This window comes from Salminus brasiliensis, chromosome 4 (genome assembly GCF_030463535.1).
Source record: "Salminus brasiliensis chromosome 4, fSalBra1.hap2, whole genome shotgun sequence".
Taxonomy (NCBI): Eukaryota; Metazoa; Chordata; class Actinopteri; order Characiformes; family Bryconidae; genus Salminus; species Salminus brasiliensis.
In genome coordinates this window covers 41,517,633-41,536,763 of record NC_132881.1, presented here as the reverse complement: position 1 = coordinate 41,536,763, position 19,131 = coordinate 41,517,633, and the positions used below count along the sequence as shown (strand labels likewise).

Genomic DNA, 19,131 nt, shown 5'->3' with positions numbered 1-19,131 from the left:
TACAATTAAAAATATATCACAATATATTGCAATATATTCAACTGCATTCCCATATTCCATATCGTGATGTGCATTGTATCACTAGGTTCTTGTCAACAGACAGCCCTATGAACTATTTATCTTATAACATATCACATATACCCTGATCATTTTTTGTTATTTAATAACAAAAGCAATAATGTAATTTCAAAACACTGAAAATGAATAGTTTAAATATCACTATTATGATTATTAATATATATATATATAATGTATATGGATGGTTAAAAAGAAAACAACTAGTTCATCATCAGCACTCAGGGAATGATCCGATCTAATCTGAAAGATCAGGATTATTTGTAATAGAGACGTGTGTATATATGCTTTCTAGAGTTTCTAGAGGTCTAAAGAACTTTCACTTAATGCCATCGCTCAAAGAACTTGTTGAGCCTCTTTACCCCAGGCATGCATTTTGCATCTGGAGGGTATCTGGACATACTTAGATAGACATCTGAATAGTGACTTCTGTTGTACACTTGTCACTGTAATGCGAGGCGAGATCGGATTTTACCACCCTGCTTGAAAAACTACCCGGTGGAACAATAGATGGTTCTAGCATTGCCGTACCAGTTCTATCAAAAAAATGTTGCGCACTTATTAAACCGCAGACGAACACACTCTAATACTGCAAGCATGTACCAGTAAAAAAGCACAAGCATGACGGAATCTGATCACAGAAAACACATTCCGTTTACACTTGTATTGTGGGTGAGACCGGTCTCTGACCCCCCATGCTTGTGTGTGTGTGTGTGTGCACTCTGAGCTTGTTCCCTTGCATCACTTTTACAGAATTGTGAGAACTGTCTATTGCTCCACAGGGTTGTAGGACCCCCACTGTTCCACTGAACTGCTCGCAGTCCCCCAGAGCAGGTCGATTTTGAGGATTTCGTTGTTTACAGGAAGTTAACGGAAGGAAACGATGTACACATTGGTGTGCTTTTTTACACGGGACGATAAAATCCGATCTCATCTGATCTCACGGACGCATTTGAAGTGTAAACAGACTCCAGATAAAGCAGATCTAGATCTATCCGGATACAAAACTCATGTTAATGCCAGGTGTAAACAGGGCCCTGAATGTGGTTTGAGTAATCCGATCTTAATCCAATCACACTTGGCTTGAAGTGAAATCTGAACGTGATCACCAAAATCGCATGTTAATGCCAGGTGTAAATGAGCCCTGCATGTGGTTTGAGTAATCCAATCCGGAATCCAATCTCAATGCGTTTTGGGGGTATTTACACCTGGCTTGGACAAGTGAAATCCGAACGTAATCCGATCACTAAAATCACATGTTACTGTCTGGTGTAAACAGGCTGTTTGAGCACCAGAATGTCTGTCCACACAGCTTCTATAACCTCCACAGAAAAGCACTGCCAGTAGAACAGGATGCTCTGCAGCAGCATCATAAGACTAAGGTCACCGCATTCAGTGCCAAGCGTCAGCTAGAGGGGTAAAAAGCTCCCCAGCATTGAGCTGCGGAGCAGTGGAACTGCGTTCTGTGGCGTGATGGAGCTCCATCCCTTGGGATAAGTAGGAGTGTGTGATCCACATCCAGGACAAAGACATACCCAGAAGAGCAGAGGCTGTTACGACAGCAAAGGGATCAAAGGAGGACAAACTCCACACTAATACACCTGATTTCAGAAGAAAGGCTGGACAAGCATGTGACCACAGACTTCAGTGCATCTGGACGTGCCTGCACACACACATCACACACACCAGCGTCTCAATTCCGGCCACACAGAGGCAGCCTGTTGAGCATGCACACGGCACGAACAGCAACCACAGCCATAGACACACACTATAAAAGGAAACATAACAGAGCATTAAATAGAAGGAGGGAGAGAACACAGAGCCACGTCAGTGTACAGTGCTCTCATAAATACAGCCCCAGCTGCACACATGCTCCCCTATAAAAGAAAGCCAATGTAAGCAGTCAGAGTACAGTGTGTGTCCGTGTGTGTGCGTGCACGTGTGTGCGGACGTGTGAGTGTGTGGCGAGTGTAAACAGGTTAGCTCATATGATCGCATCCACATGATCGGAGCCTGAAGCAGAGAATCAAACAGATCGGGTTGCCATGACGAACGAGTTCTCATCTCTCACTAGCGCAGATAAACCCACCAGTTTATTGTGCTCCAGATGGTCCTATTCTACTGGCAGTACGTTTCTACAGGGACTATGTGCATTAACACATCTGTGTCAGCAATGGGTGCAACTTAAAGTAGCTGAATTCACTCCGTAAAAAGCGGTGTCCACAAACATTTGGACACATTGTGTACGTTCCACAGTAATTGAACGGTCAGTTCTTATGAATGTTGTGTTGGATGCAGGAGAAATGGTCAGGCATGAAGACCTGAGGCTGAGACTGTATGGCCAGACAGTTTGGTCAGAGTCTGCGGTGAGTACCTACAGACAGTGGTCAGAGGAGGGACAAACCACCAGCCAGCTGCAGTGTGTTCAGTGATGCACAAGGATGACCATGGCACTCCTATCTGTCTGAACTGACAGAAGGGCTACAGTGGCACAGGCCTCAGAAAGTGTTAATGATAATGATGCTTATGGGATGAGTGTGTCACCACACAGGGTGCATCACACCCTGCTGTGTATGAGGCTGTGCAGCCGCAGACTGCTCACCGAGTGCTCATGGTCTGCCTGGCATAATGGGTAACAACACTGCCCTCCAGTCGGCAGACTAGGGTTGCTCCAAGCCAGACAAGTGCACCATGGTACACCACTAAAGAGTCCATGCGCAACACCCCATTCACTACTTTTACTTCAAAGGTTACTCTGGATAAGAACGTCAGCCAAATAAATAAATACAAGAGCTAACCCCAGTCCACTGTCGAAAGCACCTACAATGGAGATGTGAGTGCTGGAACTGGACCTCGAAACAATGGAGGAAGGCTGTCTGGTCAAACTGGCCAGGTAAGTGTGTGCAGCTTACCTGGAAAACTAGCCCGATCTGCGGTGTCTTGACCCCGTAACCTCGCAAACACCAAGGCATTAGCAACAAATCTGTCTCTGTATCTAGAAACCACAGATACAGATACACTCTTAAAAATGAGGGTGTGGGGCTCAAGTGGCTTAGGGGTCGCGGGTTCGAATCCTTAGCCATCGACAGCCGGAGTCTGAGAGAGCACAATTGGCCTTTCCGATCTGTTCTGATCTCTCCTCTCGTCATTCTTCGGGGATGTTGACCAGCACAGGCATCTGTGGGGCTGGGGACCCGGCGCTTTCCTTGCGGCATCGGCTGCTTGGCGATATTTAAAAAGAGGCAGAGTCTGGCTTCGCATGTATCGGAGGACACCAGTTAAGTCCTTAACCTTTTAGTATACGGAGCACTGATAGCGGTAGGGGGAGTAATGCAGGGGCACAAACAAATTATTTAATTATTTTATTTGGCCTGTGGAGTACGAACAGCATATTATGCTTATTATGGTCATAATGTTTTGGCTCTTTGGCATATGTTAGGTAATCACACACCACATTACTAGCCCCATTGTGAAAGCTGGGTGTCCCAGACTTTTGATTGGCAGTGTGTGTTCTGCTGTTTATTTGTACTGTCAGTTCTTCCAGCATAATTAGAGTCAATCAGACTCAGTTCTGAGACGGAGCCTTTGCACGTTGGTAGGGTGAGATAACATCATGGGTCAGTGTGGGCAGCAGTAAGGTCTCTCTCTCTTTCTCTCTCTCTCTCTCTCTCTCTCTCTCTCTGGCTTATCACATCTTGTTAAGTCTCAGAAGAGCCATCTTTCCTGTTTACTCCATTCCACAGAGGCCGACTGCAAACCCCACCAAAACATGTCAGCGCAAAGCCGCGGTGGACATAACTCTCTCTCTCTCTCTCTCTCTCTCTCTCTCTCTCTTTTTCCCTCTCTCTCTATCTCTCGCTTCCCTTCTCTCTCTCGCGCTGTAATCTCCCTTCCTTTCTTCCTTCGCCCCTCTGTTTGTAAACCTCTGTCCCACTGAGCTCAATCATCAGCAACCGTGTGCACCTAAACGAAGGCTGGCCAGTGTCAGCGCAGGGACGTTTGTCAGGACTGTCCAGATGGCGCAGGGCAATGCCAGTCACCCAGCTGAAGGTGTGTTTATGTTAGGAACGATGCAATTAGAGGTGCGCTGGAGATGCAGGTGCGGTTTCAGGACTTATATGACAGTTGTACTCGGCTCAGACCCCAAGCACTGTTCTAGTCTAGACATGATCTCTGTCAGGAATTCAGTGCAACACACTCTCACACACTGACAGACATGCACATGCTCATAAACGCAAAAACACGTAGCTCAAATGGGAACCAGAACCAGTGGTGTCCTCGGGTTCCATGTTAGCCCCACATATGGATGCCCACCAGGGTCACTGATGGGACCAGCAGCATGGGCTAGGTTAGGCATGGGCACTATCTGGGTTGTACACTGCACATGGGGCAGTCCTAGATGGGACCCACGTGAGATTGAGGAAGGCTGTAATGATGGGGCCCATTTGTGAAGCCCAACCAGGTCCCAGTGTACAAACCCTGGAACCCAGCTAGCCCACATTCCGCCCATGCGAGCCCCGCATGAGCATGTTGGCAGGGTGGTACCCTCACTTTGGACTCTGTATACTATGTAGGGGCTTATTTTTTGATACTCTTCAAACAATTTAGAAACAAAACATAAACTACAAGATATACTTATTGATATACTTATTTCTCTAAAGCATTAAATATGAATATTCATATCGGCAAAGCCTACATCCAGAACTACTGAGGAGGTTCTGTACTTTTCCCAGGCAATGCTCAAGATCATATTTAGACAGTGAAACACTGCCACCTGGTGGTGAACAGGAGCAAAGCAACAGTCATTCACACCACTATTACACCACTGGTCCCGATCCAGGGTTATTGCCCCCAATTCATCCCGAGTACCTTACAATACCCATCCGACCTGATCCTTGTGTTTTCGTAGAGAACACAGGACAAACGTATTGGGACACCTAAAGGAGTTTTTATGACATCCCATTTTAAATCCATATGCATTAATCCCCCTTTTTTAGCTGTACTGGATGAACAAAAGTATTGGGACACACCTCTTAATCAGTGCATTCGGGTGTTTCATTCAGTCCTGTTGCCACAGGTGTATGAAATCGAGCACCTAGCCATGCAGTCAGCTTTTACACACATTAGTGAAAGAATGAGTGGGTCTAAAGAGCTCACTGAATTCCAGCGTGGTTCTGTATGTAATAGGACGCCACCGTTGCAAAAGTCAGTGGGTGCATTTTTTTCCCTCCTAGATATTCCACCATCAACTGTGAGTTGAATTATTGGAAAGTAGAAGCATTTAGTAACCACAGCAACTTGATTACTGCATAGCTTGTAATCTCCTCTGGCATTAATATCAGCACCAAAACTGTGCCAAGCGCCGGGTGGAGTGGCGTAAAATACACTGCCACTGAACTCCAATGCCACTGGAGCAGTGAAAACATGTTTTGCGGAGTGACGGGTCACGCTGTGCCGGGTCTGGATTTGGTGAATGCCAGGACGTCGTTACCTGCCTGACTGCACTGTGCCAGCTGTAACGTTTGGAGGAGGAGGGATAATGCTAACGGGTTGTTTTTCAGGGGTTGGCCTATAGGTCCATTAGTTCCAGTGAAGGGAAATCTTAAAGCTTCAGCAGACCGAGCCATTTTGGACAATTGTTTGCTTCCAACTTTGTGGGAACAGTTTGGGGAAGGGCCTCTTCTGTTCCAGCATGGCTGTGCCCCACTGCACAAAGCAAGGTCCATAAAGGCATGGTTGGGTGAGTTTTGTGAGGGAGAACTTGACTGGTCCGCACAGAGCCCTGACCTCGACCGCATCGAACACCTTTGAGATGCTCTTCTGGATTAATGGCAAAACTTCCCACAGAAGCTGTTACACACTATTCGGACAAAAGTATTGGGACTCCTGTTAATTTACTGTTTATTCTGAAAGGTTCTTAAATTCTCAAATGTTTTTAAACAGAGTTCCTCCTGGTTTTGTTGGAGTAACTGTCTCTACTGTCCAGCGAAAGCTTTCTGAAAAGGTCCAAACAAATCTGCCTCACACAAAGCACAATGTCAGACTTGGTTACATCTAATTATAAGCTGGTGTGTGTGTGTGTGTCTATGTGTAAGTATTGACTCTGAACTTCTAGAACTTACCCCCCCCCTTTCCATGTTTCCCCTCAGTCAGTCTCGGACACCCCTGTGAGATAGCATGGGGTGGTATCTATGGCTACCGCACAGACTCTGACCCAGCCTGCCCTTTGCTCCTAGACAGCCTCAATGATGCCTCACTGATGCTGCTCTCCCTTAGCAACGGTGTTCTGAGGTTTTAGACTGTAGATGTGTGACCCAGCATTTAGGCTGTAGCTTAAAAAGGCCATCTGTTAAGCAACCGCAAAGCTGGAGCTACGTGCATCGTCTCGTCATCGCCTCAGTCACTGCTTCTGCTGTGCAAGTCAAAAAAAATCTCCTAATTGCCAAGATTTATTTAAAAAAGTCTGAAGGCGTCAATAAAATTATGAGTAAAAATAAGTCAAAATATTTTCTCTAGGAAATGTAACTGAAAAAATGATATAAATTCATGTTTAAAATATTGCTGAGATGTACTGGCAGAAATTGATATTAATTTAATGAAATTTAAACCGTAAGCCGGTTTACACATAAATAACAACTGAAGTGTAGCATCATATATTTCCATATTTATTATATATCATCATAAATCTGACGTTCAAAACAATAAACTGAACTATGCAAAAATAACCAGGTAAAGCTGTCATTATAAAACACATTTTTAAAGTTTACAACCACTGCCCATTAAATAGTGCAGTTTTACCCCTCAAAACCTTCAGTTTTCAACTAAAACTAGTTTAGTTTAGATCGATTTCTAATTTGTTCTTGAGAAGAGAACAGAAACAGAAAGCCTACGTCAGATTCAGGAATCTGATCCCACTGTCAACATTTGCGACATTTGCGTTGTTACTGGGTGAATCTTACATTTCAGAGCTGTCATTCAACAACTACTGTTTGACCCTCAAAATGCACAGGTTTGATGTCCTTGAGGAGTGAAATCAGGATGGTGATGCAACATTGGGGTTCTCTTGCTCCATGCCACACCGCCCCCCCATTCAGTCTTCACTGATCATATCATATATATTATAATTGCACATCCACTTTGCACATAACAGCTCATCCCTGCACTGTACATTCATTTTATCATTTTTTTAATTTTTTATCTTTGTATATATTTTTAGACTTGGCATAATTTATGTTATTTTATTTGACAAAGCTGTTTCTTCTTTGCTGACCTTATTTTGTATATTCTACCTTATATTCTGTCCTGTTGATTTATTTAACTACGAATGTGACAATAAAACTTTGTATTAATACTCTTTGGAATACATTTTTTGCATTTTCACCCCCATCATCACCCTCTCTTTACCCGGCAGCTCCATCTTTTCCACTTGTTTTCATGTAGCTTTCCTGTGTCTGTGGCGGTGTGCTAGCCTACTGTTGCTAGCAAGGCATTAGTGCGGTTTGTGATACGTAGCATAACACTTAGCAGATTGCTCTGTGCTTTACACCAGAGAAATGCCTAAAGCCAATCAAAGGATCTCAGTGATAGTCTATTTATTAAGCTTTGTTTATTTCTACACCAGATATGCATTATATGCCTGATAGACATGATATGCATGCAGATGAACGGTGGAAACATGGAATTCTTGCAGTTTAAAGCAGGTTTTCTTTTTTAATTAAGTCAAACATTGCCCAAAACCACATCGACAAATCCGCCCAATCCTTAATGAAGACCAGGATTCGGTTTGAGAGAAGTGTGTGAGCATTTATTTACAGAACAGATTTGGGGGACTACTGACGTCTAGAAACATCCGAAACACGCCTCTGTCTAACTCGCAGCTTCCCGGCCAGTCCATGTGCCGTACTCTGAATGTGTCTGAGTGCGCTGCTCACTCAGTTCCTCATATTGTGAAGCTCTATTCGAGTTAAGAATGCAGCTGAGAAACAATAAACATGGATATGAGTATGCCTGGGGCAGGAAGTCGCTCTGTGCAGCTTATCTGAAGGAGTCAAAGGCGCTGCACTGCTGATTCAGGCCTAGTAAATGTGGGACGCTGTGCACGGGACCACTTCTGAATGTAGCAGATTTGAATAGGGAAAAAAGGAAAACGGCTTTAGTATCTGTTCACCGGAATTTCCAACCACATCTTTGTTTCATTACAAAGGATATAAACGTCTTTTACAATCCCTCTACTCCCTTAAATGGGAGAAAAGGCAGAGGCCGGTCTGTATTCTGAAACAGGCCTGGAAACTGGAGTAAGAGCATCTTAAATCATAGGGGACCGTCTTAATTCTGGTGTAGGTCAAGAGGAACTACATTTCGGACCCCGTTATCTATAAAACAGAGAATGTATGTACATATCACCAAGCACATCATTAGGTACTCATTCACACGATTATCTAATCAGCCAATCACGTGGCAGTATGTACGTATGGGTCAGCAGCTTCCGGTAATGTTTACATCAACAGTTCAAACGGGGAAAAGGGGTCTCTGAGCAGCTTGGACGTCTATTGCATTCCCACTATGGCCCGGGGGTAGCGAGTTTGAATCCCGAGCCATGCTGCTTTGCCATCAGCTGCTGCAGTTGTGCTCTCTCTGGGTGGGTAGAGGGCGCTCCTTCCCCTCATCACTCTTAAGCGATGTTGGCCGGCACATGCGTCTGTTAGCTGGTGCGGTGGAACTGGGGACCCGGCACTTTCCTCCAAGGCTGGCTTTGCATGTATCGGAGGAGACATGTGCCAAGTCCTTACCCTTATAGTGATGGGAACTAGCTAGGGGGGATATGGGTGGGTTAATTGGCAGTACCCAATTGGGAGGAAAAGGGAAAGAATTTACAAAAAAAAAGCATGTGAATTCTTTGATCTCAGAGATTCTGAGTTTGGCATGTTTGCTGGGGTCAGGCAGGCTGAATTCCTGAGATTTTCAGCACCACAGTCTCTAGAATTGCTCACAACGTTGTAATACAAAAAACAGGTCCAGATGGAAACCTCTCATTGTTGATGAGAGAGGGCAAAGAAGAATGGCCAGACTGGTTGGAGCTGACAGAAAGGCCACAGTACCTCTGAAATCCACTCTATACAATTGTGGTCAGCAAAAAAAAAACAGCTCAGAATGCACAGCATTTGGATTTCTGCTGATCTGGTGACTGCAAACGCCACAACATTACGATTTACCTCACGTTTAATGAGATTTTAATACTCATTAAACCATCCAGTGACCCCTCAAGGCCGGTGAAGACCACTCCCAACCAAGCAGACATGTTTCAGTGTAGGATCAAGAAGATTAGTCAGCTTCATATTGATCTGCAGTGACCTTTCTCTCTAAGGAAGGTCACAATTTTCAACCCTGTTTATAAAAGACAGAGACAGAGACAAAGACAACTACATTCACCATTTGTGTTGGACAGAGATAGAAACTGGCCTCTGGTCGACCTTTAACCCATATGTGCAATGAACACACACACATACACACTAGTAAGCAAACACACACAGTGAGACAGTGAGCACAAGTGCCCGGAGCAGTGGGCTGCCATTGCTGCAACGCCCGTGCAACAGTGGCAACTAGCTGAACCTGGGTACTGAACGCACAACCCTGTTTACTGATTGATCTTAATGCAGAGGTCACTTAGCTCAACTGGCAGGATTTGTGACTCAAGCTCCTACCATCCATGTATTAGTTCATCCAAATAATGAACTCTCTTTCAAAACTTTCCAAAATTAGGGTTAAATGGGCCAGCTCAGGAGTTTTACACAAGCTATGGAGCCTGGTTAGCGAATGCTAACCGTATCATTCAGTGCATCTGTCTGGATGAATCTGCGGAGGTTCTTCAGGCTTTTCCTCACGTTTGTGGCTCATCTGTATTTATATGAATGGTATCAGACAAACAAGCTAGAAGCGCAAAGTCATTTAGAGCTAGATGATGAGCAGCCTGCACCACAGATCTTGTATTAAAGTTGTGATCTCGATGCTTGATGCAATTCCACTGAAGATCAGTGTCCCTTCATCATTGTTGAAACACTGCAATGACGGCATTTTGACCACGGTGGGCCGCTCATCACAATCGCTGGTCTAGCCACGCTTTCATAAAATAGCATACACTATATGTCCAAATTGTTTGTGAACACCCGTCTAATGAATGTATTCAGCCATGTTAGGTTGCACCCACTGCTGACACAGATGTGCAAATGCACATGCACAGCTTGCCTTGTCCCTGTAGAAAAGCACAGCAAATAGAATAGGACGATCTGGAACCTACTGGCACCATGCTGCCTAATGTCCGGTGTATAAAGCCCCCCAGCATTGAGCTGTGAAGCAGTGGAACTGTGTTCTCTGGAATGATGGTGGTCCAGCATTCTGACCTCACTAATGCTCCTGTTGATGAATGCAACCAAATCCTCACAGCAATGCTCTTCCAAAATCTAGTAGAAAGCTTTCATCCCTGGACAATGAGGAGACAGTTAATACAACAAAACCAGGATAAACTCTTTTTGAAAACCCTTGATTTCAGAAGAAATGATGAATGAGAAAGTGTCCCAATACTTTTGTCATTTAATCACTCAAACACACATTCTGTGTCCATCCTTATGCAGGACTCTCTATGAACTACAGCTAATTTGTAGGTCAGAGCACAGGTCGAGCAGATGGTTTCTGTTTACAAACAGAATGTCTGTAATTATTTCAGATTTTATTCATGTATTTTCAATGTAAATGATCATACATCGGTAATTCTTTGCTGGATCGCACTTCTAAGCAAACAAAATCTTGATTTTCATTTAAGCAAGAATCATGCAGCCCTCCTGCACCGTGTCTCACATCTTCTCGTCTCAGAGTCAGTTTTAACATGTGCTCTCTAACTGTGAAGACACACACTGTAGAAACACCCTGCAAGCGGCTATGAGGACCTTGACACTGCAGTCTGTACTGTACATCATGATTGGTTTTGGCGCAGTAAAAAGCTCTACAATAAAATCTAAATAAAGTCTATTTATGGGCAAAATCCCGGGATACAGGCTAAACTCCGGCACCCATTTAAGGGGCAAAGAGCAGAGCGGCCAGCATTTGTATATACAACAGTAAATTACTGCAGTGGATTTAGAAACATAATAGGGGTACAAAGAGCCATGTTCAAAAGAGGGCATCAGTGCCAAAAGATCAAGCTACACTGGGAAACAAATGCAGTTCCCACAGTAGAGTCACCACCCAGCTAATGGTTTCAGTCCACTCGCAACTGTCTGTGCTGATTCTTATCCCTGACCTCCGTCAATGTGCCAAGGATAACCAGGCAGTGCTGGTAATAAACCCAGAGAAATGCAATATGAACAAACTGTACTGTAAAAGAGCCCGTATGTGGACTTACACACCAATTCTTCATGGCAGTTACTGCTATTATACTGTTATTATAGTCATAATAAGAATAAATCTTAATATTAATAACTGCATAACAAGCCTGCAGTCTGAGGGCTTAAAAAGATCCCCCCACCTTTTTCTCTGGGTCTTTCATCCTCTTCCCATTGTGCTGCTGGGGCAGTTGGTGGTGCTCCCGAAGACTCTTCTCCGTTCCAAACAGCTTCTTGGCCCACTCATCCTTCTGGGCATGGAGCCGGTGAGGCTGGGAGGCGATTTCGCCCGCCGCGCGGTACCGGTCAGCCGGGATCTTACTCATGGGGGGCGGCAGGGTGCTGCAGTTAGCGCTGGACCAGCCGTCAGTGGAGTCTGCGTAGGACTCCTGGTCGCTGCTGTGGCCGTGTCTCCAATCTCTCAGGACATGAACAGGCAGCCAGCGTTGTCCTGTCCCTGCCCCGCCTGCCTTCTTACCATGGGTGTGGTAATGGTGGCGCGACGGGAGGCCAGACATGTCCAGCCTGGAGGTGGAGCTTAAGTGTCTGCTTGAGTGAGGAGGCGGGTCTCCATGGGCATGTGGCTTAGAGTGCTCTCCAAACTGCTCGTGCCTGTAACCATTGCGATGGGATATAGGAGGAGGAGGAGGCGGAGGAGGAGAAGAGGGAAGGCCGCCCTGTGCACCGGGGTTACGGGCAACCTGAGGTGTTTCCCACAGTCCTGTGGGCACGTGGCGGGCAGGGTTGGAGCCCAGGTCCACCAAAAGGACACGGTTGCTCTTTTCCTCAGGCAGGAAATTGCCTATGCCACTGTCGCTGTTGCTGCTGGTGCTGTTGTTCTGCTGAGCATCCAGATCGCCATCCAGAAAGGCCCGGGCTCGCATCCCCTCAATAGACTCGCCCATGTCCCGGTAAAGCACGGACACAAACTGCAGCAGTGGCTGGGAGGTAGGGGGGAACTCCAGGCAGCCGCCCGTGTCGGGATCTGGAGTACAGTTAAAGCCGAAGCGGCGGGCCACCCCCTGGTGGATCTTGTGGTGACAGAGCTCCGGATCCACAATGAAGACGTGGCAGGAGGTCCGCAAGCCTTGATCCTCCTCGCCGTTCCGGCTCATGCTGGGGTCATCGGTGGCCTGCATGGTGACCAGCCCAAAAAAGCGGCGGTCGTCAGGGCACACGGCGCTGAAGGCAAGCTTCTCGGCCGGGTAGGCAGCCAGGATAGCGCCGCGCTCACTGCACAGACGCACACAGTCGTGCATGACTTTGAGGAGGACCAGAGAGTGAACCTTCTGCTCGGCTCGTAGGCGTCGCATGCAGCCCCGGATGGCCTACAGGTAGGACAATGAGACATTACCTCAGTTTAATTACACAGCTTCACAGTCTTTAACAGCCTTCAGATCATTCAAAACAAATTAATTTTTAATTTAATATTATTAATAGTAATATTAGTAAAAGTAGTTAGTATTATTAACTAATCATAATTCACATCAACCTGTAATCAAATAATCTACAAATTATTTAATTATTAATCAAGTAATCTAAAAAAGGCCGGACAATAACAATAAGCTTAACACTATGTGCATAAAAGCATGCGTGAGTGTGTAAATCAGATTCCACAGAATCAGTTTAAAATAAGTATTCATATTATCAGGAAACAGACACCAATTTTCAGACAAACATAATATAGTAATCAAAAAATGTACAACACAGTTTATATTTCTTTTAAATGTATTTAATTTAAAATAATAATAATAATAATAATAATAATAATAATAATAATAACAATATAATTACAACCTGCCATTTGTAAATATATATATATATATATATACATCTCTGTTTAAAAAGCTACTAAACTTCAGTGTTCAAACTTCATGGAAACAAAAAGTGCTGTAAAAGAAAAGGTTTCAGTAAATGTCTGTTTAATGGTAATAACTAATTATGACTGGCTTTTACTGGTTATTTAAACGTTTGGTTTCATAAAGTCTGCAAATAAAAATGTTCAATGTTAAAAAAAAAAAAATGTCAGTAAGCTTCATGGTATTGGTGCTCTCTACTGCAGATGCCATGCCTATGTGTAGGTGCCAGTATCGGCGTCCACTAATAATAATAATAGTAATAATAATAAACATTTGTACATCCCAAATTTTCTGTATTATTTTTTCTTGATATGTTCAATTTAGCAGATAAACTGAAATTGCTTATTAAATTGTTTGTGAAGGATCTGTTCACTTACTTTCAAACGTTTGCAAATGACCATCAGCAAGTATCAATTAAGTAAGTGGCTCTTTTAATGCCACTTTGAGAAATTCTGGGGGAAAAAATGTAGCTTTTTTGAGGTAGCCAGTGGAGGAGCTTATTAGACTGACAACTGTGGGCTAACCTGTCTGGTTCATCATTATCAGTTCTCAAACTGTGAGCATAGATCATGCCTTCAACGCACGGCTGTTGTGTGAGAAGAGACTGTATGTCTCTAGGAGGGGAGTGAACTCTGAGATCATGGGCTGATGAGTTCTGAGTGGCTGTGCTTAGAACTAGAAGGTCGGGCCCCTCTTTGATGAATAGAAGTTGGACTAAGACTGAATTGAGGAACAGGGAGGAGATGGGGTGCTGATGGGGTGCTGTGTAAACATTGTCACAGGAAACGAAGCAAGTGGCGCTTCAGGCATTCCATATTCATAACTCCATATTGTGAGCTAAAAACTAAGCTGATGCATCAAGAAACACAATTTAAAACTAGACAATAATCCATTTAACTCAAATGATTAGTACACTTTTACATGTAAGAAGGAAAGAAGAGAACTGTGATTTCCATTATTCTGTTGTTTAATTTCTCAGGTTACATAAAAATGCTTTGCTGATAAGTGCTAATTGACATGTCTGCCCCTGTTCTGTCATCCCTGCCTCTGTTTTGTGTCACCATGTGCTCTCAAGCACATGGCTCTGTTTGTTACTTGTCTGTTCTAGCCCCGCCTGTTTATTAGTGCTCCCACATGTGTCTGCTCCCTAGCCACGCCCCCTTGTCAGTCCCAGGTGTTCCTCATTTGTCCCTGTGGATAAGTACCCCTTTGTTTCAGCCTTCCTTTGACTGGTCTAGTATGTGATCATGTTGATTCGTGTTCATGTCGGGGTCACAGTGAGTTAGCGTGGCCTGTTTTGTTGTTCTGTTCAGTTTCTGTTTGTTTCTTTTGTTAGTTTCAGTCTCTGGTTTGTATTTTATTGCATTGAAAACCTGTAGTTCTTAAGTTCGCCTCTGCCTAAAAGCTCCAATATTGCTAACAATGGATAAAAATGCCAGTTAACTGTTAATGAACATTAATTATTATTACTGTTATTGTTATATAACATTTAAAAAGCCCTTTAAATTGAAGAATCTATAAAAGATTCTTTACTTTTTTGTAAAATCCAACATGGTTAAAAATCTAAAAATGACACAAATGCTCACTGAAGATGTCCCCTGGGACACTGTAATGTCCACGGTAGGTTAAGCTACCACTGTCCACTGACACCCCAATACTTACTTTTATATGGGAATACCTCTCAAGCTTACCTGCAAGCTGTCGCTCTCCAAGTTGGCACTGGTGGACGCCAGCTCGATGGAGCCCAGATAGCCCACGATCATGCCCACATTGAGGATGCCCTCGAAATCGTCCTGCCGCTCTGCTTCAAACACATCCACGAACACAGAGTCGTCATGCAGCACTCGAGCCATTTCCTCTTCGGACAGGAGGTTCGGGTCGCTCCTGCAGGCGTCGACTTCTGCGTACGGGACGTCCGGCTCAGAGAGCGGCCTGCGCTTTGAGCGGGATGCGCAGGCCACAGCCTTCTCCGAGCTGCTGGACGAGTGGCTGGAGCTCTCAAAGATCATGCTAAAGATCCCGCCGGACTGCATCTCGGCCACCACGCGTTCCGCGCGGTTTATGCCCAGGGTCTTGGAGTCCACCTTGGGCCGGATCCAGTGGCTTTTATGGTCATGGAAGCCCAGCTCCTCATCGCTGGAGCAGGAGTCCAGCTGTCCGCCGCCACCAGCGAGCTGCTTCCCTTCAGCAATGACCAGATGCAGGACACCCGTGCAGCGCCCAATCAGCTTGACTACGTCTTCATGGGACGCTTTGGACACGTTGATGTCGTTGACACTGAGGATCTGGTCTCCGGAGCGAAGGCCCACGTAGTCTGCAGGGCTGCCCTTCAGTACGCAGCTTAGCACGCAAGGGGAATGGCCTGACAGAGTGAAGCCGTAACCCGCCCTGCCCCGGGCCACCTCCACACCTCTGACACGGCCGGGCGGCTGGCCATTAGCGCGCCGCCTGCCTGTCTCGGACGGTCTGAACATCTTTCCCTTGTTTTCACCTTCTTGCGCTGGGGGCTGTCGAGGGCTTCTCAAATGCAGAGCCGGTGGGCTAAATGTAACACTCAGGTGAGATCATTTTATCTGCTCCAGTGCCTCTCTGTGCGGCATCACCCTTATGTAAGCTTGACGAATGTTCACAGGACACTACCTGCAAAGAGAGAGAGGGAACAGTCAAGCAATTATTCATATTCATTTGTACGCAAAGTTTGTAATAAACACATAAAGCCTTTGCTGCTTTTATTTAAAGCAGCACTATGTGAAATTTGGTATTTCTTGCTCTTGGGCTCCCCCTACAGTCGGGAAGTGGAATTTGCAATTTAGCCACCACTGAACGACATGCTTTTCACATGCAGTTTATGCAAGATACAGAAGCTGCATCTGATGGTTAAGAAACATGTGGACTGAGGTGGCAGAGTAATATTACAGGATTTTACACGAACATTTATACTCAAGATATGCAGCGTTACGCAGTTCTCATGAGAGATTTACTGCCCGTTGCGCCAGAGTTGCATAGAGCATGTTAGCAGCGTGCAGAACCTGGAGTAACAACAATAGAGGCGCTACTCTTTCTATTACAGGTCAGTGGAGCATTAACATGATCAGCCATGGCCACTTCCCACCCACTAGCTAGGTCTGCCCAATCACACAACGCTACCAACGCTGGGAGGGTGAAGGCATGCAATGTCACTGGACAGCTGAACATGCCTGAAAATTGCCAATTGTGTTATATCAGTCACCAGAGGCTTTCTCTGACTAGCATCATGCTGACTGATGGGACAAAGGGAGGTCCATCCTACCCACACAGAGAAATCAATACCAGAGTTTTCTTGACATCCTGGCCATGTATGCATTTTTTTAAATCAATATTTGATGATGAGCACAACCAGGGTTCTCACTCTTTTTAGAAAAAGGCATTCTCCAGGATATTTTCCATAACTTCCATACATGACAGAATAAACACATTGAAAGAACTGAACGCCTCTCAGTATAAACAGATTTTTCACAGATGGTTACAGGATGAACTGTTCCACACAGACCCACCAAAACTCCAGATGGATGAAGTGACCAGGTGTAAACAGGGTCTTTGCACTGTATGCAAATCTTTTCCGTTAGAAGCAAATTCCCCTGCAAATCCAAACGTGAGGCCTACTGGTTTCAGAGTCACGTATGTAATGCAATCTTATATGTGATACACGTCTTAGTGGCTTAATGGCTCAACTTTTAATTGAAGAATTTTAATAATTTTGCATTTTCATGACAGGAAGCAGTCTCTACGTTTCCAGTTTTTTTTTTTTTTACTGCTTTCGTAAATCTACAGAAATAACGGTTTGTGACGCTGCTGATCCAGGTAGATTTGGTCCCACTTAAACTTTACAATAAAATGTAGTAAGTTACAGAATCGACAGATATGTGCAAAGAGAACCCTTCGATTTCAGCCTTGGCCCACAATTTTCATATTGATGCATACCTACTTAAAAGGCTTAACAGTATTATTATTATTATAATTATGAATTATAACTGTCCTAGAGCACCAGTGCCCAGCACCATTTGGTGCTTTCCCTTCTCAAACACACCTGCTAAACCTGACAATTAACAGAGGAGTTAGTACCGGAGTGCTGTAGCAGGGAAATCTCCAAACCGCGCTGGACACTGGCCCTCTAGAAGCGGAGCTGAAGAACTCTGTACTGCACAAAAGGATGAAAAACCAGATGCAATTAATGAACACATGTAAACGTTCTGTTTTAGCCCTGTCCAGTCAGTCTGTGTATAAAGTATTAACCATACATAACTACTGCATTGTCAAACTCTCCACCAGTGTACTATTTCTGTTACCAGAGTCAGAGCGTTGCTTTGCTTGTTTGAGAAAAGGAGCGCGCGTGGATATTATCATAGGGATGCACTGATATGAGAATTGTGGGCTGAAGCTGATATTCATGTATTGTTATTTACATCCCTGCTGAAGAATCCAGCCCACAACCAGTTTTTGCTGGTAAATGGTTTCACACAGGTGGTTAAAAAACTGGTCCAGGCAAAAACCCTATGCTGGTAAGTCAACTGGTTATCCAGCTTACTTCTTAACCAGCATAGCGTATGTATTTATTTTCTTTAATGAGTTTTATGGTTTAGCTGGTCTATAGCATAACCAACTTGCCCAAGCTGACTGTTACGTTGGTCATACTGATTGGCTAGTTATACCAGTGGACCAATGTGGTCAAATAGGTCATACTGATCAATGACCTTGGTCATGCTGGTCAACAAGCTTGGATGTACTGGTTAACCAGCTTGGTCAGGATGGCACAACTAAACCAAACTCAGATTAAATCCTACCAACAACCAACCAGCTTAACTAGTTTGAGCTAAGCAGGCGGTTTTCCCCACCCAGTGATGTTGAGACACCAACATTTTTCGATGGTGGGGCTAAATATGCTTCAGCATTACATAGAAATATAGCATTTATTTCTGCAGAACTTACAAACGTAGTACAGTGTGAATTTTAGAGCAGTAGCCCAGCATCACCTAAATATTCCACTCTTCCGGAGCTCAGTCAAAACAAAGGTTGATTAGTCAGACAGGTCAACGTCTGTCCTAGTGCAGCATAGTGGGTACAGGCTGGTGTAGTGCAGTCAGTACCAATACTGTCCTCCCTGCAACACAATAGGGTTTGAGTCCCTCACTCTGGATAAGGGCGTCAGACAAATGCTGCAAACAAATAAACATCCCAAGCCAATCATTTTTAAGCAGTAATTTGTTAACACAGAAATACAGCGATCAGCCATAACATTAATACCACTTTCTACACTCATTGTCCATTCTATCAGCTCCACTTACCATATAAGAGCACTTTTGCAGATCTGTTTCTCTGTAAACTCTGTGAACCTCCTTTCACCCTGTTCCTCAATAGTCAGGACTCCACAGGACCGACCACCACTGAGCAGGTAGTACTTGGGTGGTGGGTCTTTCTTAGCACTGCAGTGACACTGACTGGCATGGCGGTGGTGTGTTAGTAGCGTGTGATGTGGGTTCGAGTGGATCAGACACAGGAGGGCTGCTATTAGACACTCTCGCCTAGTTGGTCCACCTTGTAGACACCTGGTCCTTCATTAGTGCTCACAGGACGCCGCTGCCCACAGGACGACGCTGCTCGCAGGACGCCGCTGCTCACAGGACGCCGCTGCCCACAGGACGACGCTGCTCGCAGGACGCCGCTGCCCGCAGGACGCCGCTGCCCGCAGGACGACGCTGCTCGCAGGACGCCGCTGCCCGCAGGACGCCGCCGCCCACAGGACGCCGCTGCTCGCAGGATATTTCTGATGGTGGATGATGGACTGT

General features: G+C 45.0%; 1 protein-coding gene across 1 annotated transcript in view; it reads right to left on the bottom strand.

The window, feature by feature from the left end:
• The window catches only part of rgs12b (regulator of G protein signaling 12b), a 94,832-nt gene that overhangs the window by 74,266 nt on the left and 1,435 nt on the right, over positions 1–19,131 (bottom strand). Inside the window, exons 2-4 of the mRNA XM_072678505.1 lie at positions 17,411–17,486; positions 15,001–15,949; positions 11,594–12,778 (exon numbers count right to left, since the gene is read on the bottom strand). Of these exons, the coding sequence (XP_072534606.1) occupies positions 11,594–12,778; positions 15,001–15,783 (1,968 nt within the window). The 5' untranslated portion in view covers positions 15,784–15,949; positions 17,411–17,486. The remainder of the gene's footprint in view (positions 1–11,593; positions 12,779–15,000; positions 15,950–17,410; positions 17,487–19,131) is intronic.